Raw genomic sequence first — 26,357 nt, 5'->3', positions numbered from 1 at the left:
ATTTTTAGGAAAAATAGTTAATGGTATTTATTATTAATAACTCTATAGAGTTATTATCTTTGATTTATATTGAGATGATGATCAGTTAGGAAACACATGTATTCTCACACACACTAGAGCATAACCATATATTCTCTACACACTAGCCGACTTTGTAACATCGATCATCAACTCCACAACACTTGTAACCACCTTTTATTTATCAATATACTTGACGGTGATAGTTTTTACCGTCCGAGGGTTTTTTGAGGCGGAGACCACGATAATCACATACTCATCGACCAAAGGATACCTTGTTGATCTTTGACCGAAAAGAATCGACCAACGATTACTTAGTTAATCCTTGACCGAGGAAGTTCGACCAGAGATTACCTTGATAAGTTTTGACCGAAGTAAGACTATCTTGGTTAAGGGCTTTTTCTCTCGTGATCAAATCACTGTGTTCACACAAATTATGATTACGCATCCAATATTATCGAATTAGCACTATACCTCACTTAACAGATTTGGATACATTATCCTTGAGTGATTTTTATCCAAAACAATTTGGCTAGTACGTGATTATCGTAATCTCCGACACAAAAAACCACCGGACGGTGAAAACTATCACCTTCAAGTATATTGATAATAAAAAGTAGTTACAATCGTTGTGGAATTAGTGATCGAGAATACAAGGTAAACTAGTGAGTAGAGAGAATGTTTACTTCTGCTCTAGTGTGTGTGAGAATACATGTGTTTCCTAACTAATCATCATCTCAATATAAATCAAAGATAATAACTCAATGGAGTTATTAATAATAAATACCATTAACTATTTTTCCTAAAAATCCGCCTTTATCTTGAATATACTTGTAACAGCCACTTTGACAACGTGCTCCATCACTCAGGCTGCGAAATAGGTGGTAGACCAGGTCTTCTAGCCGTTACATATTGTCAAATTTCTGTGCATTAACACACATGCTTGAGGAACTTGAGGAGGAAAATGATTGATTTTATTACAATGCTCATGTATTACGTATACATTGCACATATATGCAGGCTGATTTATTACAATTTATGTAGTACATAAATGATGTATTTTAATGTATAGTTTAGTTATATCGTGTATATGTAGCGCCGAAAGTAGTAATATTAGTGGATATATGTAGTGTGTCTTAAAGTTGTTATGATAGTGTATTTTTAGTGCATTTGTGTCTTTTTAAATCACTTTCATTTGTTTCTATTGACATGTATGTAGTAGTAATGCGTATATGTATTGTATTTGAAAGTTATGATGATGATGTTAATGTGACATTTGTATAGGCATATGCATGTATATAATATTTCCACTATATATTTAAAAAAACACTATTATATGTTTGTACTAATTGTATTATGTATATGTGGTACTATTGTTTTACATATATGTAGCACTATTGTATTACATATATGTAGTACTATAGTATTTCATATATGCATCACATAATTACATAGAAACACGATTGTTTTACTTTATTTTATAAACAAGTTATGAAGATTTGAATATAAGAGGGATCGTGGTTTGTTCTTATTCAAATCATAGCCTCAATTCAACCTTATATATCTGTTCAAAACTGAATACGTTAAGAATACCATAAGAACGAACGCGATCATAACCCAATGTACTTTTCTAATACAAATACTTAAAAAAAAAATAGTCATCATCAACAATCAAACACGCATATTTCTTATTTTTTTCATCATGTTAATATGTTTTCATTAACACCTGGTTTATGTGTACGATCGTTACTCGATGGTGTAGAGTTTGCACCGTTGTGTAGTAGTTCGCCTAAAGGGATGATGGTAATGATTAGTTTGTGTATCCGAGGACAAATTGATACCGGTATAAAGCTCAAACAACAACCGACATACCACATATCAATAGTATTGAAGGTCATCTCCAAAACTGCATAATATAATGTTAGAATAGTCAACAAACTGCATACTATTATTGCCTTTTAGTATTACATATACGTATTAGTAACAACATTACAAAATTATATTTGGTATTACACATCAGCTATTTCTTTTTATTATTACAAATATGTAATACCAGCACTATTACGTATATGTAATGCTGTAAACATATATGTAATGCTGAAATATTACACATGTGCCATACTCAGTATTAGTTCGAAAAATCTTGTCCATGTAACTAATCCACTTATCTAATACGAGTATTAATGCACATATGTAATAAATGTATTATACATACGTAATACATGTATTGTATGTTGTAAAACCCAAATCCAATTATTAGGTCAAACTGAACACTTTATCTTCCTTATTTCCATACCAACTTATAATTAACAATTGATTGTCTCCTAATAATGCCATAACATACAATTAATCAATCAAACAATTCAATCATTACAAGAAACAAACAGATTATCAATCAATTTGTTGATTAAAACACAAAAAAACAGAGACTGCAGATCTGAATTGAAATATACCATATAAAACTTGCAATTTAGAGAATTAGAAGTAGAAAGAGGAACTCTAATGCTTATTGCATATTGTTAGGAAGGATCAATCTTTGATTTTCATTCTATTTCAATGGAATCGATCTTCAGAATCATCGTCTTTTTTTCTTGCAGGTGTATCTATGGCAGTAAACATGAATCGATCTTCAATATACTTAAGAATTAGGGTTCTAAATCATTGATACGTATCGATTTGTAAGTGTTGTTTTGATAATTAGGGTTCATAAACCAACACAGTGGTTTATGGTGATTCAATTGCAGAATGGGAAAGCGTGGGTACATTTGAGACATATTGGGTAGCATTTTTACAATTATATCCCTCTACTTAAGAGTTCTCTAGTTCTCTCCCTAAAATGAGTTCTCTCTTGATCATTTCCCTATATATATATATATATGGGTGTGATCTAGAGAGAACTCCTTTTAAAGAGAGAACTAAAGAACTAGTAAAGAATTATTTTTAGCTATTTTTAAAAAATTATTTTGTGATTTTTTTCTTTCCTCCTTCTAATAAGATGATATTGTTCCTAAAAAAACCGTCGATGTAATGCGTGTTTTATTGTATATAATACAACACAAATACATTATCTAATACACACTATTGAATATATGCAAATACGACACTAATAATTGTATGCAAAACACATTATTGCATATATGTAATACAACACTAATGCACACATGCACTATATCGATTTTTTTTTTATTTTTGTATATAATATAACACTATTGCAAATATACATACAAACAACTATATATATGTTATTCAATACTATTTCAAATATCAAAATTCACACTATTGCACATATGCATTATAAAAAAGTCGATGTATTGCATATATGCATTACAACGTTAATTTTTTTTAGTGTTTATATTTTTTTTGGTAATAATAACAACATATAAGAAGGATGAAAGAAAAAAAAATTTAAAAATATTTTTTTTAATTAAATTAAAAATACTTCATTATTAGTTCTCTAGTTCTCTTCATAAAAAGGAGTTCTCTTATGATCCTCTCCCTATATATATATATATATATGTGATGAGTATCATTACAGAACTGTTAAATTATTTAAGAACTTGAAGGAACCATTGAAAACTAACGTTTTTTATAAAAAATTTTGTATGTTAATGTTATTTGAATGTAGTTTTTATACTATATTATATTAATCTTGTTGAGATGTATTGTTTGAGAACACAATCTAAACTAACTGGTTATTACTGGAACCATAGAACTTGAGATAATAGGTTATAAAGGTGAAACCAAAAGGGTCATATACTCTCATATAGTTAAGTTGAAAAGCGGAATTAGATTTAGAAGTCGTAATATTGGGTAACGCGTTTATTGCCATTTGGGAGTCACAACTTAGTGTTCGTAAGTGTGTGATAAAGAAAGGGTGGTAGAGTGATGATCAAGAAGAGAAAGAAGAAAGATATGGTGGTTTTTCGAATAAGGTTCTTTTAGGTGGCATGAATGCTAACATTAACAGCTAAGCGCCAATGGGTTGGTGGTTCATTGGCAAAAATAAAGCCTTTAAACACCTTAGTTTGGGAGGTCTTGGTTCAAGTCTCACGGACAACAAAATTCGTCGTTAAAAAGAAAATGCTAACGCGTAAGTGGTCAAATGAGCATTAATTGATATTATCATAAATTTTTAATACATTGTAAAGAACTCTCTTTTTATTATGAAATATTTCTATTTTTAACAGAGAGAATATTGTTTCTTCTACATGCATTTGGAAAGCTTTGCATGTTGGGCTCTATTGATTCATAATCGAAATGACTAGAGGTTAGACTACATGTTGTGAAGATTGGAGATAGGCGCTAAGCCTTGTCTGCGTGGAACACAGCCACGGAGGGGTGCGAAAGGTAGTGCGGGCGGGCACAATGGTGAAAAAAGACCGTGGGTGTGAAATGCGAAACATCTATTGCACATGTTTGGCCTCATTGTGTCATCTCATTAAATTATTAGTTAATAATGTAAACATGTGAGAAAACTATAATCTTCCTATTGAATCGAACAAACAACCAAAAACACGATGCAAATCTTTAGTTCAACACAAACTAAAGATACAATCAACCATCGATCTAGAACAAACTTAGCTAACAATTATTAGTTATCCGGGTTATGCTCCAGGCTCCAGTCAAGCCCAGCAACAAGCTCAACAATGACACAACCACTAGACCAGTGGCGTAGCCACTCACAATTGAGGGGTGTCCCCCGTCCCCTGTGAAAAAAAAAATAGTGTTAATATACCGAAAAATTCCCGACCGCCCCTGTAAAATTTTGGCACCGACCTCTGTAAAACTTTGAAGTCGTACCCTGTATAATTTCGAGACGACCCTCATGAGATTTTAAGACTAACCCTAACAAAAAATACAATGACAATTTTATAAATATAATTATATAAACGTTATATAAACAATTTTTTCTATTAAATTTGACTTTAATATTAACAAGTCCATTAGTCCAATATCTAATCCAACTTTTAAGCCCAAAACCCAATTCAAACCCTACTCAGTTTTTAGCCCAAAACCCAAAATCCCATTCTAACTTCTAAACTTTATTTTATTTACCGCATCTGCTGCCTCACTTCGTCCTTTCGATCGATGATGACTACATTAACATACTAACGCCAAGAAAAAAAACAAACATGAAAAATTGCCACTATTATGAGTATGATTGCTTCAATGTGGTTCTAGATTTGCAAATCCAAGAATTTGGGGACCGTTTTAACGAGGGTAACATCCGACTTACTTGTTTCGTTAAGTTGTTTGACTACTTGTGATAATTTTCAGAGAGGGAGAGTACAACATTAAGACAGATGATGCACATGCATATCAACTTGTCATCAGGACCACTTTCTATTTTTTTCATTAGAATTTATCTATTTAAGGAAAGTCTCCCAAATAAGTAAAAGATCTATATATAATAAAATTCATCACATCAATACACAGAAAATGAATTTAGCACATGATACATCATACATATTATTCATTTCTTTGTCAATGAAATAACAATAGTAAACTGTTTTGTTTTGTTGACAGCCAAATGTTTAGCCACATGCTTCTCATACTTCTCAAATAGCACATCAATTATGGAACTCCCAAAATGAGAGAACTCAACAATGGTTCCGCAATAGCTCTAATCAACTTCGCCGTGTCCTTTTTGGTTTCGTTTTGTCGCATGATTGTGGCCTCGCTCTACGTTTAAATCATTCGTAGTTGTGTAATCAGTATCATGTGGAACCCAATTGACTTCATAAACATTCATGTTATCAAGAGAAAATGATCCATCATTTTGAATAATGTTCCTAAGTTCATCCTCACATGGAAGATAGAATGGAAGATTGAATGAGTTTAAATCTGATTCTTGAACCAATGCCTGTAGTATTTTTTAGAAGATAAAACTAATTAGTAGATATGAATAGTAAACTAGAAGCTAAGAGTTAGCAATTAAACGCTTATATGGATCAACTTGATAGAGAAAAATATAGCTAAAAGAGCTGCTAAAAGTGCCTAAAACTTAAAAATAGGATAACTCGGGCTACAAGTGGAATTAAGAGGCCTAAAAACAATTAGCGGAAAGGTCTTGGTGAGTCGAATCTTGTGGCCTAGCTTTCAGACTCATAATCCATCATTTAAGCCTCTGATTCCACCTGAGAAGACTTTCTCCTAAAATTTTGCGACAATGAAGTCTTTTCATATTTAATTATTTGACGAGCTTTCTAGCCTTCTTACATAATTTAGGCCGTTACTTAATGTCTTAAGTTCATGTTTCAAATTCCGTTTTGTAATTATGAAAAATTGGTAAACATGCCAAATTATGAAATCGCTTATATAAAGGACTATTCATTTCAGTATTCAGAAATTCAATAATCTTCTTAAGAAAATTTTTCTATGTTTTATTTTATTGATTCCGCTATGCACCAATATTCTACGTTAATTTGAGTTAGCGCGCATGCGGATACAAAATGACATTATACCTCTTCGAGCAACTCAAGAAGTGTGGTGAGTAAATCCCACAATCTCCAACACTCATCACTACTAGGGTCAACTTTACTCCGGCCGGGTAATGTTAAAACCATGCGTCCACCGCGTACTATCTCTTCAGAGCACAGTTGTAGAAACTTTGTAAAGTTGGTATAAAATTGTTCTCCATATACTTGTAGTACATTAAGAGTACTTGTTTTCGAAATGTATATATTTAACTTATTACTTTCAAGACCTTCAGGTACCTATCACATTATTATATCACAGGAATAATTTTATCATTCAAAACAATTAGCCTATAAACAAAAATAAATAAATGACTTGGAATCATTATCTTGATCAATTGGTTGGTTAAGTTAGAGTCCTAGGTAAGTAGGTATAAACACATGTTTTCAAATCTCTATCTTATTAAAACTAGGTATAAATGATATATTCTTATAAATAATTGATCAATTATACACTACACATTGGAGGATTGATCATATAGTTATGATAATATGAGTTGATTTCTTTTGATAACCATTGAGTTTAAAGAACTCGAAAGAACCCAACGTAAAAAAATGACTTTTTTTTGCATATATGTAATATATGTAAGTTACAAATACGTAGACAAATTACAACATTTTTTACCCACCGAGTCGACTTTTTGCATAGGTGTAACGGACGTTTAAATTAGTGTAATCACCATCTTTATTCTCTCTCTTACTTAGTTTTTTAATCAGGTTTAATCTCAACCACATAATCTAACATATTTAATTAAATGTGTGGTTATGAATGAAGTTCTTAAAATTCTTATAACTCAACAAGTTCTCAAATTATCCCTCCTCATGATAATATAGCATATATGATAACAATAGAGTTGGATAGTATTGAACCTCAGAAAGCCATTGAATGCTATAAGAGGAGTGAACTAGGTGCAAGCTTTTGTCGGGAAAAAGTCTACTGTAAAAGGAGCCTGGAACAACTGAAGCAAAACAAGGACCGATATTTTGGTCCTTTTCCTTCTTAAGATTTTCATAGAACTTTGGTAATAATTTAAAAACTGTACTGAAATCATTTCCATAAAGGTCATTTAAACACACTTGAAACTGTGGTGTTTTACGATTGTTTTCTTGACACACCTCATGGACTATATTAATAACATTAGATGCCACAAATAGTGTATTCATGCCGGTGGAACATCCTAAGTCCGCCATCGTGAAACAATTGTTGAAGAAGACATCATGATTTGCCATACTCTTAATCGTATGCTTTAGAAAGGGTAACGCTCTATGCATCACGTTTTCCTGAAAAGAAATAAAGCTAGGTTAAAGTAGTTGAGCACTTTACATAATTCACTGGGAACTGATATAGTGGCAAATAGACTAAAAGAAGACCTGAAGAAATGAATTTTTGGCATAACTTGAATCTCCATTGCCATTATTCATATGTAGAACGTTTATTAATGCCATATTTATCTTCCTTTGCCCTAGGCCCCCAGTTATGCTTGGGCATATCTGTTATAAATAAGGCACATGCCTTAACAATGTGCCGTCATATATATATATCACACCCTACGTCTTATGATCTTATCTCTCTCTCTCTCTTTTTCTAATGACATTAGTTTGGTGACAGCAATTCTGTCACACCAACCTACGGTGGAACATGCCGGAGCGCGATAATATTGTATCATAGCTCAGAAGACACTAAATAAAATACACGTGTTATATCTAAATTATTCATTCATATATCAAATTTCAAAAGTGTAAACATTGTCTCAAAAATACCGTTACAAATAAATATTCGAATCATAAATGACTAAAAAAATAAATGTGTTCTTCATTTATCAAAACAACCTAAGGTATCATCTAAACTTCAATACTTAATTCATCCAACAAAGCTACCTGCGTCATGTGTGAAAATATAAATCACATATTTGTGTATATATAATATTTAAAAAGACAAATCCATGCGATAATTGTAAATCACTACAACTAGTATAACAATAAATAAAAATTTGTCCTTTCACTCGAATCATATTGATAACGAGTTATTTCGACGATGTATGATCATACTATTAAGGATGAGGATGAGATACCAAGTTACCAACCACCATAACAAAAGTAAACACATAGTCACATTCACATGTATCAACTAATCGAGCAATTTCAATAAACGTTGGAATCATAGTGAAAATCTAATGACATTAGTTTGGTGACAGCGATATTTATCTCAAAGGATCATAACACAAACTTATTCTTACACAAACTTGATCTTAGAACAGGGGTGTTCTCCCTCCTTATACACTTCTTAGACTCAAACTTAAGACCCCCAGCCCCTAACTACCTGGATGAACCTGCGATGGTAACATACTATGTATCTATTTGCCATATTCTACAATCCTACACTTCCTCACAAAGTTTGTTACTTTAATTTATCACTCTAATTACATATTGATTATTTTTGTACCACTGTACGTGGTTTCTACTTTTCTATATATTTAATTACATAAATGTTATTCAACTATATGTTTATGATATATTATAACTTACAAACACGGTATGATATGCATTTAATGAAATTTAAACCATTCTTCTTAAAATAACTATAACAATCAATCAATCATATCAAGTTAAAATCTCATCCATAGCATGGATATTAATAGGGTCTGGGGAGAATAAAATGTGAGCAAACCATCTATATCACATCACATGATAGAGAGATTGTTTTTAATGAGACTCTAGACCTACTTAAAATAACTAAATAGTTTATATTTTATATTGTAGAAACAACACAAAACAATGTTACTATTTATCCGAATAGGCAAATACATTTCATGTTATATCTCAAGATAAATTGTTTATTTCTCCAATAAAACAATATTGCAACGTCTTTTTAGTCATAAAATCACATTGAAAATGAATAATTGTGAATGGTGATAGAGAAACAAAAGCCTCCTTCACCATCCACTTAAATGACATGTAACGTGTGTTTCACTCGACCATACAATCACAATTTAATGTATTTGAGCACGTCTTAGTATATGTGTGCCACACTCGATCACACAACTACATTAAGTGTCGATATTTACTTATTTAGAGTGACAGAGACCAGTGATGACGCTTAAATGAAAATGCACACGGTCGGGAGAAGGGCCCTCGGGCCCTTCATAAGTGATGTGCCCCTTCTAGAGACGAAGTAGATTTGGTGACATAAGTTAAAATACAAAGAGAAATAAAAATAAGAAATGTGAGAAAGATTTTTGACCACACAAAAACCTCTTAAAAATAAATTTAAAAAAATAATAAAAAAAGCATAACTTAAATTATAAATAAAAAACCAAAAAAATAAAAAACTGAAATGTTTCCGCCATCATTCCTGTTCAAGAAAATTTTTAAAAAAATTGACGAAAAAACACAATGTCGAGATCAAAGACACAATGCTGAAAATGAACAAATGACACAATTATAACTAAAAAAAGACACAGTAGATCGTAAAAAATAACACAATGACGAACAAAATATGAAACAATGTTGAGTAATATAACACAATATAAAGAAAAAATAAACGATGTTAAGGAAAAAAAGACACAATCAATGACGGAAATAAACATAAAACACAATTATAGACAAAGGCACAAAGACTTTTTTCACTTAACATTGTGTTTTTTTTATGAGAACGAGAAAGACGTGGAAACATTTTTGTGTTTTTACTTTTTTCATTTTCTTTTATTAAATTTTGAGTTATGATTTTTTTATTTATTTGTTTGAGGGGTTTTATTATGTGGCTACAAATTCTTTTCATCCTTCTCATTTTTATTCTTCATTGTATAATAAATTAACCCATTATGTACATAAGATAAAAAGCGGAGGTCGGTGACTCGATGCCATGGTTTTTTAAGATTACTTTATTGTTTTATCTTTTTTCTGCAGGGCCTAACCGAGCAAGCCGTGTGTCAACTAATCATTCACCTTCGGTTTCACAACTAATCAATTGTACTAGGGATGCTTTTCGGCATGCACAAAACTACCCGATTGCCACAACAAGCATTCTTTGGTTTCACTAGCCTGAATTTGTCTACCAATTTCACAAACCAAGCCAATTGTGTGAGTGTTACCGAACAAGCCAATGAAACCAATGCAGTAATCGAGTGGTGCCCCAAGAACCCTAGTAGACGTGCACAAATCGAGTATTATTTAAACCCGGAACCGGGTAGGAACCGGTTCCGGGTATGGTCAACAAAAGTCAAACCAGGTTCGGGTAGGAACCGGTTCCAGGTATAGTCAGGTATTTGACCGGGTTTTGACCGGTTCTTCTGATTTTTTTTGGGTTTTGACAGGGTATTTCCGGTTCCGGGTCCGGCTCCGGAGAGAAATCCTATACTTGGTCCTACCCACGGGTCGGGTACGAGTAGGAACCGGTTCCGGCTTGGGTACACCAGGTCGGGTCTGAACCCGACTTTTTTGTGCACCTCCACTCTCTAGTACAGTCAATTTAACCGAGACTCAGCCAACCTAGTTGCCCTAAAATTTTCACCAAAGCAAACCGAACCGTACAATTAACCATATATTGTTACTACCATTTGGCCCATTTGCTTACAAATACATTAATTTGGACTGAAGTTTATCCATGTCAATATTTACAAGAGTTTTTAATGGAAAAATAAACACTAAAAAATACAACAGATTCAGCAACTATGATGTAGTTTTACTTTAGATCAGCCTGAAGTTTAACAGACATATAAAGAAGAGTAAGAAGAGCCCCTTGTGGAAGCGGAGCAAAATCTCGCAAGACTTGACCCGACCCACATGGATACAACAACCAACGCCACAACATTACTGCTTGTTTTCCCACACACCCAACTCGCAAACGAGAGGCATAACGTAAGCACAATTCCACTTCTACCCCCTAACACCCACGCAACCACATACCCCGCCTTATACCCTCGGTCCAGCTCCGGGTCAAGCAAAGCCATTATACTGCTAAATGTTAAAGACAGTTTTGCCCCTATAGTTTTCAGTAAGAATATGGAGAGAAATGCAGATCGTATAACTCCGATAAAGGAGCCTCTTTCGTTTGCCACATCATCTGTCTCGTCGCCTTCATCGTCCACGTCATCATCAACATATTCGTAATTGCGCCATTCGCGATATTTCTGATTCCCCATTTTCTGTTTCAAATCGGACCATCTGTGTGTTTTTATTTCGTTTTCTAAGTCCATGTCGTATGTCCGCCATGGCAGGCTGCCATATGGTTGAAACTGTAGTGATCTGTCATATTGGTATCTCGTTGTGTCATTCGACAAAACCTGCCAGATATTATGGTAGAAACTTATAATTAGTTAACAAATTAACTTTAGTATGTTTTACACATCTTTTAAAACTTTTGATGAATGGCGAGAGCTTGAAGGAAAATAGAGTAGATGTGTCATTTGATTAACTTCAACGTTAAGGTATTTAATATAAAGCATCCATCAACTACATAACAGTTTGGTACATGAATGAAACTTTTAAGTGGCAAGGAGGGGTTACGGCCCCTCCTGCTTTTGGGCTCAACACTTTTAAATATAACCCGTATATTTTTGATAAATAAACCCCATATACTTCCAATAATATTTTTGGGCTTAGAAATGGTAATAAATGAGTTTTGATAGCTCAAACCAAACCAACTAAAATAACTAATTATGCTTTTTAGATATTATGGTTTTTATTTGGTGAAAAATATTGGTTTATTTTATGTGTGATAACTTAATGTTAATTTTTAATATTTACCCCCCCCCCCCCCAATTTAAAAGTTCAAGTTCCACCACTGATTTCGTAGGTTAAGTAAATGACAATTTTAATGATGATTTTTAGTTTGTTTTGTTACCAAGTCACACTAAATACGGGCATTGACCATATTTCAATGATGATTTTTAATTGTTTTGTTACCAAGTCACACTAAATACGGGTATTGAACATATTAAAACACACACACACAAAAAAAAATAAAATTAAAAATTCTAACCTCGTATGCAAGACAGATGCCTTTGAACACCTCACCAGCTTGTGAATCCTTGTTAACATCCGGATGATACTGACATGAGCAAATTATTATTAATATTACTCATCAATTCATCATTGTGTTTTATGCTATATGCTTTAGTACTAATTTGCAACATCTTATACAATAAAAGCAAAAGCACAGGGCAGGAATATAAAGACGCGCATACAAAAGAAAATGATCAACAATATAGATCATAGCTAAGAGTATTAATTAAAGAAAAAAAAATGATGCATTTCTTCTAGGACAAATGGTAGCAGAGCTAGTTTTCTTATTGGTTTAATGTATGCTACAAATATTCAAGAAATTTCTGAAGCTTGGAACAACCTACCCTTAATTAAATGTTAACACATGTTTCTAAGTTCTCATTACTCACTAAGGGTAACATGTGTGCGTGTTTACAGCTAGTGGAGCCGGCTGCCATCATAAGGTGAAAATGTGAAATATCAAGCACTTTGACATCAAGAGAAGCCAATGCTCTCATTGTTCATTCCTCTTATGTGTTTCTTTCTAGTAACAGGTTAAATATACCTGGTTTGTTATGTTAGTTTCTCACAACAAAGATATCATCAGTCATTTTTATACTTTGGTATGAGCCAGGAATCCAGGATATATTGGGTTAACTTGCATATGTATCATTACGATACTACTTATTCATGGATGAACTCGACAATGGAAAATGGAGACAAACCAAAAACTGTCAAAACAGCGATTCTATGTTCAACGTTATTTTCAGAATTTGTAATATTGGTGAGACTTCAGTATTAATGACCTTGTACAGAGGCTACCAGAAAGTAAACTTGGAATATGAATTATAGACTCACATCAATGTTCTTTTGGAATTCTTACAAGGACAAGTGACAACTGTCAATATCTTAACAGACAAAACTGTCAAAGAAAGGTAGATCATAATGCTAATACCAAATGCAAGATTTTAATCTTGTACTTTAATCACATGGATACTTTTTTATTACCTTTCCTTTTATACAATCAAATTTTAATTTATCCATGTGGCCTTGCAGGATTACGATATTGACTTCAATAAAGTGGAGACTAAGACAAACCGGCTTTACATATTTAATATAGTAATGCTTGTTTTCAAGTCATAACGTTGAAGGTAAAAAACTAGTTTAATATTCTTCTAGTCCATCTACTTGGTCCTATACTCCTATGCATATAACTCGTAAGGCGTCCTAGCTAGGGGTGTAAATGAGCCGAGCCTAAACTCGACTATGCTTGAGCTCGGCTTGCTTTTAATAACCGATATATTGTAATATTATTCAAGATTTGTGAATATCTCTAGAAAATATGAGATAGAGGAGATTTGTATTTTAAATAGGTTATCGGTTCCTAAAATAGTCTAAAATAGTTATGTTTACCAATTGTGTTTAAACCAGTTTGGTTATTGAATGAGATCATCAAAGTTTACCAATTAATAGATTTGACTTACAAGAGCTCGAGCTTGGCTAATATTGACTTACAAGAGCTCGAGCTCAACTTATTTCAAACTCTTTTTCTAAAGCTCGAGCTAGACTTGTTAGCTGTTTATTCAAGCTCAAGCTCGGCTCAGGCCAGCTTGTTTAGTATTTATAAATTAATTTTATGTACATTGTTAATTATTAATTTTTTATATACATTTTGAGAAAAATGATAGAAGTCCAAAAGAGTTAAAGATAAAAATACACTGCGTAAATCGAGCTCGATAAAGCTTGCTCGGTTCGAGCTTTTTATAATTTGAATTACAAAATGAAACCTAAGCCTTTGAACAGGACTACATGAAACAAATTCTGCACACACTACAGGCTTGTTAGGTATCCATCACAAGTCTCCTCTTATAAACCTACCTTAGAATAAAAATCAAATCACATCTAAACAGTTAATCAAAACCTAATTCACGTTTTTCATCTAACTTCTACACAAATGTTAATCCTAGCCCTAGGCCCCTAGCATCACACCTAATTACAAATTTTTAACGCTAACAACATAAATTGAAATCAGAGGCAAACCGCTTGGGAGCTACACAAGTCCGGCTCGCAAAAAAGCTCAAATCAACTCAAGCATAAACGAGCCCAAGCACGAGCCTAAAAACAAGCTTGATTGATAAACGAACTTGAGCCAGCTAGTGAGTCTAAATGAGACTATTTTATATTTACTTTTTATTTAAAATAATAATTAATATTAATAATAACTGTTATATAAAAAATTATGACAAAAAATAACTAAATAATATATATTATGTTATAGGGGAAAGTTAACGTACAGACTAAAAAAGCGGGAAAACTAACGTACAAACTAAAAAAGCGTGCTAAATGTGTGAATTAAATAATTTAATTATATATACAAGTGTGTAATTATATAATAGTGTAATTACAATATGCTGTAATTACACTACATTATAGTTACACTATGTTGTATATAATTATATATAATTACACTATTTGATCCTCACAGTTAGCAAGTTAATTTAATTTGTATTTGATCCAAACCCTTATGTTATATATAAAGTGATAGTTAAAAAACATATACACAAAAATAATTACAAAAATATCAAAATTAATAAATAATACACGAGCCAAGCTAAAAAAACTACTTACGAGCCAATATCGAGCTTTAGAAATGAAGCTCGAAACAACAAGCGGAGGTCAAGCTCTCTATAAGTTAAACAAGTCGAGCTCAGCTCATTAGTCATTACAGGCTTGTTACTTGTTAGGTATCCATCACAAGAATCAAATCACATCCAAACAGTTATCAAAACCTAATTCACAATTTTCGCCTAATTTCACACAAATGTCAATCCAAACCCTAACAACTTCATTAATGAACTAATTAATTATATACCTTACGAGCGAGTAAACGATACGCTTTTTTGATATCTGATGTTGAAGCGTCTGCGGATACACCTAAGACCGTGTAGTGATTCAATTGACTGTTGGATACGGCGAACGTGACGCCGATACGGCGGCGGTGGAGCGGCAGAGAAGTGGAGATTAGACGGAAGATGCCGGTGCCGTCGCCGGAGATTGGCACCGGAAATAGACGCGAGTGCATAGTGGTTGGTGTTCGAGCATTCGTCGTGTGATGAAAATTAGATATTTTGGGGATTGATTTGAGGCAACAGAATGCGGTTCGATTCGGTTTGATTTAATAGCAAAACCAGAACCAAAACCGATACTGAAGTCATTGGTTTTTAGAATCTATAAAATTACAAACCCATCGGTTTTCGGGTTGTTTTTTTTTTTTCTTTCTTAAAACTGGATAATTGAACCGAAATCAAAAATTTGTTTTTTTCAAAACAAAAACAAAAAATTAACCTTCGGTTCAGTTCTTCGGTTTTGGTTCAGTTAAAATTGTTTTTTTGTTCACCTCTAATACTGCTATCCAGAGTGTCAAACAAAGCTCGTTTAATTACCGAGTTCAAGCTCGAGCCTTGTGTAGGAAGCATGTTTAAGTGTGTCGAGCCTAGTGTATTTTTGTGTTTTACCTATTTTGGTTTAGCTCGTACCGAGTTTAGGGTTGTTTAAGGTTTTTCTCAAAATATATAAAAAATAATTAAAACGTGTATAAATTAATTAATAAATAATTGACAGGTTGAAGTCGAACCAAGCCTGAGGTTGAAAAACAACTAACAAGTCGGGCTCAAGCTTTAGAAAAAGAGCTCAAAACGAGTTGGGCTCGAGCTCTCGTAAGTCAAAACCAAAGAATAAATGAAAATGAAAACTCGTAAAGTGTGATGTATGATTGATCAGTTATATACAGGAATACAATGAGATAAATATAAATAAACCTAATCAAATACGATCTTTTAATTATGGTATCAGTATAATAATCAAACTCTAATCATATATTTTATAATATCTATAATATTATCTAATAAAAACGAGAGTCTTGAGAAGTTGGCCAAATGGTAAGAGGCATGTACATCCTTAGTGGAGACGCGGATTCGATTTCCACTTAGGCTAGTTCGAAGGACATCTAATTGCAGGGACGAATCAGAGCTTTAATCTCAAGTTCGAACCCGACAAGGGGTGAGGGTTTACGGATTCCATCTGGTTCCTCCGCATCAGGTGGTACGGTCGAGGAGTCGACCTTGAACATAGCCCCGGAAAAATAAGTTTACACGTGAGATTCTTTGTCGTTCAAAAAAAATCTAATAAAAACGAATCGAGCTCGGCTCGCTTATACCCTTATTAAATATCCTACATGATATATTAGTGGTGTCATGTGCATCATTGTGCTCGCTTATACCCCTATTAAATAGCTCATAATCTATGATATACTTTGGCGTGTTATCACATAAGTTACTTTTATGTCATAACGTATTATTAAGGGTGGCAAATCCAACCCAAATGGATTGTTATGGGTAAAGATGGATAAACTTTAAAAGTAAAATGAGTTATAATGGATCATAAAAATTGTTCAAATGGGTCAGGATGGGTATGAAATATACAAGTGAGTTTCATTTATAGGTTAAAATAGGTCAAAACAAAATATCCAAGTTATCCCAAATTTATCTAATTCAAAATACTCAAACTGTCACGTGCGAAACAAAACTCATCCGAAACCCAAAAAACGATCAAAACGAAACAAAAACCCCGAACTGACTAAAACGAAACAAAAAAGAAACTGAACCGAAATAGAAAAACGACCAAAACAAAACAAAAAACGGGAATGAAACCGAAAAACTGACCAAAGCGAAACAAAAAAAGTGAAATGCAACCGAAAAACTAACCAAAACTAAATAAAAACACCGAATAGACCAAACTGAAACAAAACTGAACCGAAATAGAAAAACGACCAAAACGAAACAAAAAAAACGAGAATGAAACCTAAAAACTGACCAAAACGAAACAAAAAAAGTGAAATGCAACCGAAAAGCTAACCAAAACTAAACAAAAACACCGAATCGACCAAACCGAAACAAAACTGAACCGAAATAGAAAAACGACCAAAACGAAACAAAAAACGGGAATGAAACCGAAAAACTGACCAAAACGAAACAAAAAAAGTGAAATGCAACCGAAAAGCTAACCAAAACTAAACAAAAACACCGAATTGACCAAACCGAAACAAAACTGAATCGAAATAGAAAAACGACCAAAACGAAACAAAAAAACCGAAATGAAACCGAAAAGTTGACCAAAACGAAACAAAAAAAAAGCGAAATGTAACTGAAAAGTGGACCAAAACAAAACAAAAACACCGAACCAACCAAAACAAAACTAAAACACCGAATCGACCAAAACAAAACAAAAAAAAACCATATAATAATACGGTATTATTACATGTCTGATATCATATGACCTGCATGATCAGTGAAACACTCATTCGACCAATGTAGCCCCTCATACAGGCATGGTCATATTACATGTATGTTATGTAGTTAATATGTCATTGGTGTGCATGTACCATGACTCAAAATACAATTGTTTCATATAGAATGATTATTTTTAGTTATATTATATTTTTTAAGATATGATTATTCACTTTCATTTTCAAAATGAAATAATAAAAATGGGTTTAAAACCGTTAAACTTGTAAAACTGAAGAGGTAGGTCCCAGCAGAGCCCAGTTGGACCCGCAAGACTCACCTTGAACAGGGACGTCTGCGCAACGACCAACTGCTTCCGCAGGACCCACCATGCTCAGAGAAGACCTTACGCGCAGTACGCCAGCTGTACCCGCAGGGAAAGCCTCCCAATGGTGAAGTACCCCGCTTGTTCCCGCAGTTGCGGATACAAGCCATCAGGGAAGGTTACCCGCACTGATAGCAAGGCTACACACACAAGGCACTAACTCTTGCTACTTCAGTAGTCACCTGAATGAATGAGCAAGGCGGGAATACTCCCGCCCAAATGAGCCAGTCCGTATGCTTCTGGAAGATCTTTTGTACTATACCTACCAAGGTATGGGCAAAACAGACAATCTGACCAGAGCAGCCCATGAACCAATCACAGGGTGACAGCTCACCGACAACAGTACGAGGAGGAGCACCCTCTAGTACTGTTTCACTATTAGCCGCTGCCTACTCACCAACCCTTACTATGGGACGTGCGCAGCCTACAGTTGGTGGAACAGTGCATAGCCGGCAGTAAAGGAACAGTATACAGCCGACCTTGTCACTGTCGGCCGCAGCCTATCCACCAACCAGCATGGCTTGTGCGTAGCCCACTGTTGGTAGAACAGGAATACTATTCAGCCGGCTGTACCTTCTAGGAAACCTACCTTCGGCTATAAATACTCCAACACCTTGGAATGGTAAGGACATCATCTGATATCTCATTATCTTATCTTCTCTAGCAATCTCTTAATATACACTTATATTCAGAGCAATCTAGTCTGATTCTCACGCCGGAGGGTGGTCACAAGGAGGAACCCCCCCCTTCTCAGTGACGAGCTTACGGTGTCTGTTTTGCAGGTCACCTGAAGAACAACTTTCTTTGCTGGACCTCATCCTCGTGGGAAACATTACTTAACCCCCAGATTATCCGTAATCTGCCCAGGGTCACTTAGTGTTTCTTCATTGGCGCCATCCGTGGGAGAAACCCCGTTCAGTCTCACTTATGGCACTGAAGCCATGGTCCCGGTCGAAATTGGTTTACCCTCACCAAGGGTCTTGATTCAGCCAGAAGACAATGATGCGGAAAGACGGTTAGACCTTATGCTAACCGAGGAACGCAGAGACTTAGCCGCAGTGCGTGAAGAGAACTACAAGCGACAAATGCAAAAGTACTACAACACGCGGGTAAAACTCTGCAACTTCAATGTAGGAGACTACATACTGCGTAACAACGAGGCTTCGAACCAACAACGCCCAGGAAAACTGGCCCCGGTCTGGGAAGGGCCTTACATTATCAAAGAAGTTCTGGGAAAGGGCGCATACCGGCTCGAAAGGCTCGATGGCACTCCCATCCCAAGAACATGGAATGGAGCTCAATTACGCAAATGTTATATGTAGATCAATTCCAAACTTGTAAAGAAAAGGCCTAGAGCCACTTCTAATGGAAATGATTCTCCTTTCACAATGTGTTGATAGCCTTACCTTTATACTTATGAACTTCCCACACTGATGTGCCGGTATTCACCGCATAAATAGGGGAAGAAGTAAGTCGTTACGTGTGGAAGGCGGCAAAACCCGCATAAACACAAAACGGTAAAAATTTCAAGTTTTAAGGAAAACCTCCACGCAGGTCAGAGGTAGGCAAAGTTTAGCCATCCTACTAAGTGCAAGTGATGGTCTTACCCGCACAATCACGAACAAGGAGGCAAAACTTCAACCTATTATCTACCACGTTCAAAGGTTAACTTATTCTGAACACTTAGAAAATTTCAAAGGAAAAGATGAGGAAAACTTCCACGCAGGTCAGATATAAGTAAAGTTAAGCCATCCTACTAAGTGTAAGTGACGGTCATACCCGCACAATCATGAAAGAGGAAGCGAAACAAACTTATAATTTGCCACGTTAAAAAGTTAACTTATCTAAGTACTAAAGAAATTGCTAAGTTAAATCAAAACATGCGTAAAATAAACAAGGCAAGGAATTAACACAATCTTTATTCCATCAAAATTCAAATATTACAAAGATTGCTGGGTGCATACCCGCATACAAAAGAAGCTATACAAAAACAAAAATCTACGCTAATGGTGGAAAGGGATCTTCAGGATCATGCTTCAGGACCACTTCCACTTGGACCCGCACCATCAGTAGAGCGTGGCGGTTCAAGAAAAGCTTTAAGGATAGCTAGCCCATCATCAGCAGCAGCGACTTCGTTTACCTTCTCCACCACCGGATGCGGGAAGGCGGCATACTGATTCACTGCTTGGTCATAAACAGCTTCAGTATCCACATCATACAAAGGGAAGTTGGAAGGCGGTATGCCTTTCTCAACAAACCCTAGACCAAGCAGGAAGCCGGCCTTTTCCCCATCCTCATGAGAAGCGTCGAGGGCTGCGCTCATAGCATCGTCATAAGACGTCTCTGTGAAGACCCGATGCACAACCTACAAAAAAGAAAAAATACAAGTATCAAAACCTTTTCTATTTACAAAGGAAAGCGTAAAGACATTATGAATTTAAACTTACCTGAGACAACGCTTCTCGAAGAAGTCATTCCTTGGCAACCAGAGCTTCTTGGAGGGCGGCTTGAGCTTGGTTACGGGCGCGTTCGGCTTCACTTTGGTTGAGGTTGGCAAGCAACACTTCTTTAGCCGCAGCCTCTTCAACGCCCTTTAGCTTCCGCTCAGTCTGGTCAAGCACCCCCCTCTGGTCCAGGATCTCTTGAAGCTTCTTCGCGTCTTCCATCGCCAAGGCATCATGAGCCTGTTGGAGCGCCTCTAGTTTAGCTTTAAGTTCTTCATTCTCGAGGCGTAGAGGCTCAACAACAGCTTCAGCCTTGGTGGCCCTTTCAGTTGCGTTCCTAGCGGTTTCCTTAGCCAGCCGAAGTTGTTCGTTAACAGCTTGGGCAGCCTTGGAACGGGCCTCGAGACGGGCCTGAACTTCAACTTCAAGGGCCTTGAACGCCTTCTCCTTCTCCGCAGCAGCCGCGGAGAGCCTCCTATTCTCCTCCCGGACAGCCCGCGCCTGAGCTACTTCTTGGATTCGAGCTGCTTTTAACTTGTCTTTTTCACGACAAAGCAGCTCGACGCGCGGCTGCATCCGGGCCAGGAGAACCCGAAGCTCATTGGTTAGCCTACCCTCCTGGTAGCTAGCCATGGCTTCCCCCAACGCACCACTGGGAGCTGCGTGACGAGCCCACTCCACGCATTCCACAGGTGTGCGAAGGGTTGTTCCTCGGCGGATGTTCCATCGTGGAACATACACTTCATTGGAATCCGACACTGCAAATAACAAAAAGCAGTTAGGAAAAGATGATAAAAAAAAGGAGGCCAAAAGAACCCTACGCACCTGTAGGGTCAACAACAGGCCGATAGCCGCCAAACCCATCACCTGAACCCAAGGGAAATCCGTCCAAGAGATCAGGTAGATGGGAAGGAGGCAGAGGTTGGCGAGAAGCCCCATGCATACCTGAAGGATCGGCCGTCGTTGCCGATGACGGAGGAGGCATGGTGAAGGCCGCTGCGGTAGTAGAAACCGTGGTCGCCGCTGCGGAGTCCGCAGAAAAAGTAACCGCCGGCTCAGTGAAAGATGCGGTAAATACGGCACTGACAGCCGGCGGTGATGTCATCACAGCTGGAACAGTTGGCTCAACGGAGTGAGCAACTGAACCAGCGGAAGCAGGCGCAGGCGCAGCCGCCTGGGTCGTCGCCTCAGGTAGGCTGACCAAGCCTACCGTCATGGGTCCGGAGGTACTCCTCCCCGCTTCACCCTGGAATGCGGTAGCATCCACGCCTGCACAAAGAAGATAAGTATTAATGATGGAATGCTATGAAGTTAAAAATAAAGTTTGTACTTACGGGTTTTCTTGAGCCTGAAAGTGCGGACAGGCGGGGATGAACCCGATGGAGCCGGCCTCTTCACGCCGCTCACCGTTGTCTTCCTGGGCTCTCCGGAGGTGACAGTCGTCGCAGCCTCCGGAGCAGTGGTCTTATCACCACCGGGGTTCCCCGCCACCTCCTCGCTCTCGGTCTCTGAATCAGACCGAGGCACCGGATCGGCAGTGGAGGCCACCTTCGCCTTCCCCTTCCCGCCGGCAGCCTTCTTCTTCCGCACCAACGAAGGACCATCTGCGGATTCCTCATCAGAACACAGGATTAGAGGAATTTCAGCAGAGGTTTCAACATTGAGGGGTCGAGGGTTGAATAACGCCTTACCTGGCCGCCTGGCGCTCAGGATCTCGTGGCCTGGCGGGTAGACCTCCACGAACCGATCCGCCGTCTGTGCAAGGATGGGCAACTCGTTCTCATCTAGAGCACGAGTACCCATCCGAGCGGGACTATCAGCCTCCCGCGGATACAGGAGCGACTGCAAGTCGTTCCCCTCTGAAATAAAAGAAAAACAGTTAGAAGACAAACATATATAAACAAAGAAGACAGACCGTACCGTAAGGGACAGAATTCAAACCGTATTCAAGGACGATCGGGATTTTTTGCGCATCCGCATCCTTCCACACCCGGCTCATCCCGAGCATCACCATCCCGGACTCCGCAAAGCGGTAAACCGGAGATTGGACTCGGGATATCTTTGAGAACCATTCCGCCTCCTGGTAGTTGGAGGCGTGAAGGCTGGGGAGTGCTTGCCCATTCTTGAACTTCATGGCAAGGGGGATGGCGCGAGCGGAGATAAAAAAGAACTCCCGCTTCCATGAACGAAGACTGCGCTCGGTTGCGCAAATCTTCAAACCCTTGATCCGGGTTATCAGAGTATACCACCCTTGGATGCACCTCCAAGAGTAGAAGGTCATCAGGCGGTCGACGAAGGGCTCAACGCCCAGAATCCGGCACACCCACTCGAAGTGGCGAATCTTCGCGATCGCCATCGGGTGCACCTCGGTCAGGTGCACACCGTGCCTCTCCAGGACACGGTACACAAACTTTGTCAATGGGAACCTAAGATTCCCATAGACAAAGAATGCGGCATATACCCCGATCTTGCCTCTGGGGGCATCATACACCGTCTGATGAGGTTCAGGAAACTCAGGCTCGAGAGACTCGAGCATGAACTTCCTGACGATGTACTGATATAGATCGACAGGCAGAGCACACTAGCACTCGCCAGCAGTACTCTTGTCATCATTGTCGGACGTGGATGACGGGTGCTCGGCGTATACCCCAGCCTCCTGGGCTGTAGCCTCAAGATCGTGAACAGAAGACATTTTGCAGGTATGAAAAAGAGAACGATTTCAAGAGAATGCTCGACTGAAAATATGAGTATTCGCCGGAAATCGTTTTGAAGATGAAGAGAAAAGTGAAAGTGTGGATTACAAAGGACCCTCTCCCCCTTTATATACTAATCGCAATTAATGCGGTGAATTTAATGCGGAAGAGAGAGAAATCGCAGGAGCAATGAAACTCTGACATGTGGCAAAAAGCAAGCTGGCAACAGCTGTTGAAAGGACGCGTGCCAGTAATTTCGCGGCCACGAGCTCGAAAATTCGCGCCCACGCGCCTGAAAAAGCGCCTGGAATGACCATATACTGTCACGTCACCATAACTTCCTGCACGTCCTAACACTGTCAGAAGAAACCGTCGGACGACGTTTCAATAGTTTGGACTGTTCTTATCCTTTCACCAACTTCGAATTTCAAAATTTCAAAAAGATTCAAAAGCGGGAAAATACCCCTTACCTTGGCAACCAAGTAACTATAAGACAGGTGCGAGTAAAGTGTTAAGGCAAAACCCTTCACATACTTAGCACCCGCAGGGAATTGACGCCAGGAATACCTTGGAAGTAAAGTAACCGTAAGACGAGTGCGGGTACAGTGTCAAGGCAAAACCCTTCACATACTTAGCACTCCGCAGGGAATTCAAACCAAGAAGGATCTTCTGGGCCATGCTTGCGGAAACGGGAATAACATCCCCGCATGGCGGGAACGTCGAGAACTATATTGTTTGAAACTCCAAGAAGGAATTGGTGGTTTTAACATAATTGATCACTATGTTGAAAACTACCAAAACCCCATGGAGAATCCACACAAGTGGGACTCAACGCTCCTGACTTGCGAGGAGGTTACAGACCTACCCGCTTCACACCCAAAGATCAAGCAGAAAAGTCGGGAATTTCTGCGTGACATTAGGAAAACCGCGGGAAGAATCCCCACGGAAAACCTTAAAACTAAAAACCCTTTTCAAAACCACTTGCTAGTCCAAAAGTTCACCTCACTTATTAATAATTCATGAGAAGAACATTGGACTGGGGGGACTTGAAGAGGTAGGTCCCAGCAGAGCCCAGTTGGACCCGCAAGACTCACCTTGAACAGGGACGTCTGCGCAACGACCAACTGCTTCCGCAGGACCCACCATGCTCAGAGAAGACCTTACGCGCAGTACGCCAGCTGTACCCGCAGGGAAAGCCTCCCAATGGTGAAGTACCCCGCTTGTTCCCGCAGTTGCGGATACAAGCCATCAGGGAAGGCTACCCGCACTGATAGCAAGGCTACACGCACAAGGCACTAACTCTTGCTACTTCAGTAGTCACCTGAAGGAATGAGCAAGGCGGGAATACTCCCGCCCAAATGAGCCAGTCCGTATGCTTCTGGAAGATCTTTTGTATTATACCTACCAAGGTATGGGCAAAACAGACAATCTGACCAGAGCAGCCCATGAACCAATCACAGGGTGACAGCTCACCGACAACAGTACGAGGAGGAGCACCCTCTAGTACTGTTTCACTATTAGCCGCTGCCTACTCACCAACCCTTACTATGGGACGTGCGCAGCCTACAGTTGGTGGAACAGTGCATAGCCGGCAGTAAAGGAACAGTATACAGCCGACCTTGTCACTGTCGGCCGCAGCCTATCCACCAACCAGCATGGCTTGTGCGTAGCCCACTGTTGGTAGAACAGGAATACTATTCAGCCGGCTGTACCTTCTAGGAAACCTACCTTCGGCTATAAATACTCCAACACCTTGGAATGGTAAGGACATCATCTGATATCTCATTATCTTATCTTCTCTAACAATCTCTTAATATACACTTATGTTCAGAGCAATCTAGTCTGATTCTCACGCCGGAGGGTGGTCACAAGGAGGAACCCCCCCTTCTCAGTGACGAGCTTACGGTGTCTGTTTTGCAGGTCACCTGAAGAACAACTTTCTTTGCTGGACCTCATCCTCGTGGGAAACATTACTTAACCCCCAGATTATCCGTAATCTGCCCAGGGTCACTTAGTGTTTCTTCAAAAACCCAAAGATTCGACTGGCCCACCCAACTTGACGAATTAAAGTATTAAGGGTGTCATTCAGTATGGAATCGTGTTGGTCGGCTACACCGTCCCCAACCATTCGTGTAAGCAAATCAAGTTATGAATACGGCATGCGAAGCCAAAAGTTTGAGAGTAGATTATGACCGTTAAGCAACGATCAGTTGGGTTTGTGGATTAGAGTAATTTGGATACACCGCCGTCAATTGGTCAGGTTCAATAGGGTAGAGTGATATGACTTTTATTGATTGGTTGTCTAGTTTGTTGCAAGCGGGATGCTCAGGAAGTACCCGAACACCCTTAGTATATCATTCCCCAAACTGTAGCAACGAATTTCGTATAATTTATTTTTTTTAAATGTACAATGAGCAGTTAATGTTTTAAGAATTTGATGTTATATATATTTAAAAAAAATGGTTTATAAAAAGATGCGATTGGGTTTTCAAATATGAATCATAATCTTTTAAAAAATAAAATAAGTTGCACTAAAAGAAATGCAAATATGCGATATGAGATTATTAACTAATCTAACTGGACCCGGTCTTATCAATTTAAGGGTTGTTTGTTTACATCTGAATGGAACCATTCAGATGTAAACATCTGATTCATTCAGACTTCAGACTGTTTGGTTCTAAACAGAAAAACATCTGAATGGTTAAAATTAGGTCTGAATCATTCAGACTTGCTGTTGCCTCTGAATAGAACAGAGGCACATTTAGACCTGAATCATTCAGATTTGAATGAACCAAACAACCTCAATTTCTTGTTAAAATTTATTAGCAAAGAATTATAAATAGAGTAGAAAATAATATTAACTTATATTTTGTATTAATCATTAAAATACACAAAAAAGAAAGTTGGATGCAGTGTGAAAACAATAGGAGACCTACAAAATTACAAATATCATGCGTCATGATTATTTTTCATACCAACTTATTTTCCAATTTATTATTTACAAAAACGGAAAAAATTACTAAAAATAACCAAACAATACATTCACTAAAAAAAGGTTACAGCATACCGAACATAAT

At 37.6% G+C, this 26,357-nt stretch overlaps 1 protein-coding gene and 1 pseudogene across 2 annotated transcripts; both read right to left on the bottom strand.

The window, feature by feature from the left end:
* Positions 1-5,491: 5,491 nt before the first annotated feature.
* On the bottom strand, positions 5,492-7,940 carry LOC143571644 (S-adenosyl-L-methionine:benzoic acid/salicylic acid carboxyl methyltransferase 3-like; annotated as a pseudogene). Its single transcript, XR_013142130.1, has 5 exons — positions 7,866-7,940; positions 7,365-7,775; positions 6,483-6,734; positions 5,747-5,881; positions 5,492-5,700 (listed from the first exon to the last, which is right to left on the bottom strand). The product of XR_013142130.1 is annotated as an S-adenosyl-L-methionine:benzoic acid/salicylic acid carboxyl methyltransferase 3-like (transcript).
* Positions 7,941-11,001: 3,061 nt separating this feature from the next.
* Positions 11,002-15,621, bottom strand: LOC143571643 (uncharacterized). Its single transcript, XM_077057018.1, has 3 exons — positions 15,349-15,621; positions 12,475-12,543; positions 11,002-11,776 (listed from the first exon to the last, which is right to left on the bottom strand). Exons 1-3 carry the CDS (start codon positions 15,556-15,558, stop codon positions 11,198-11,200), a joined length of 858 nt encoding a protein of 285 aa, XP_076913133.1. The 5' UTR covers positions 15,559-15,621; the 3' UTR covers positions 11,002-11,197.
* Positions 15,622-26,357: the final 10,736 nt, after the last annotated feature.

The sequence above is a fragment of the Bidens hawaiensis genome, unplaced genomic scaffold (assembly GCF_021521415.1).
Source record: "Bidens hawaiensis isolate Kalapana, Puna unplaced genomic scaffold, B.hawaiensis_p1.1 tig00025457_1, whole genome shotgun sequence".
NCBI lineage: Eukaryota > Viridiplantae > Streptophyta > Magnoliopsida > Asterales > Asteraceae > Bidens > Bidens hawaiensis.
This window is presented reverse-complemented; position numbering and strand designations above follow the sequence as displayed.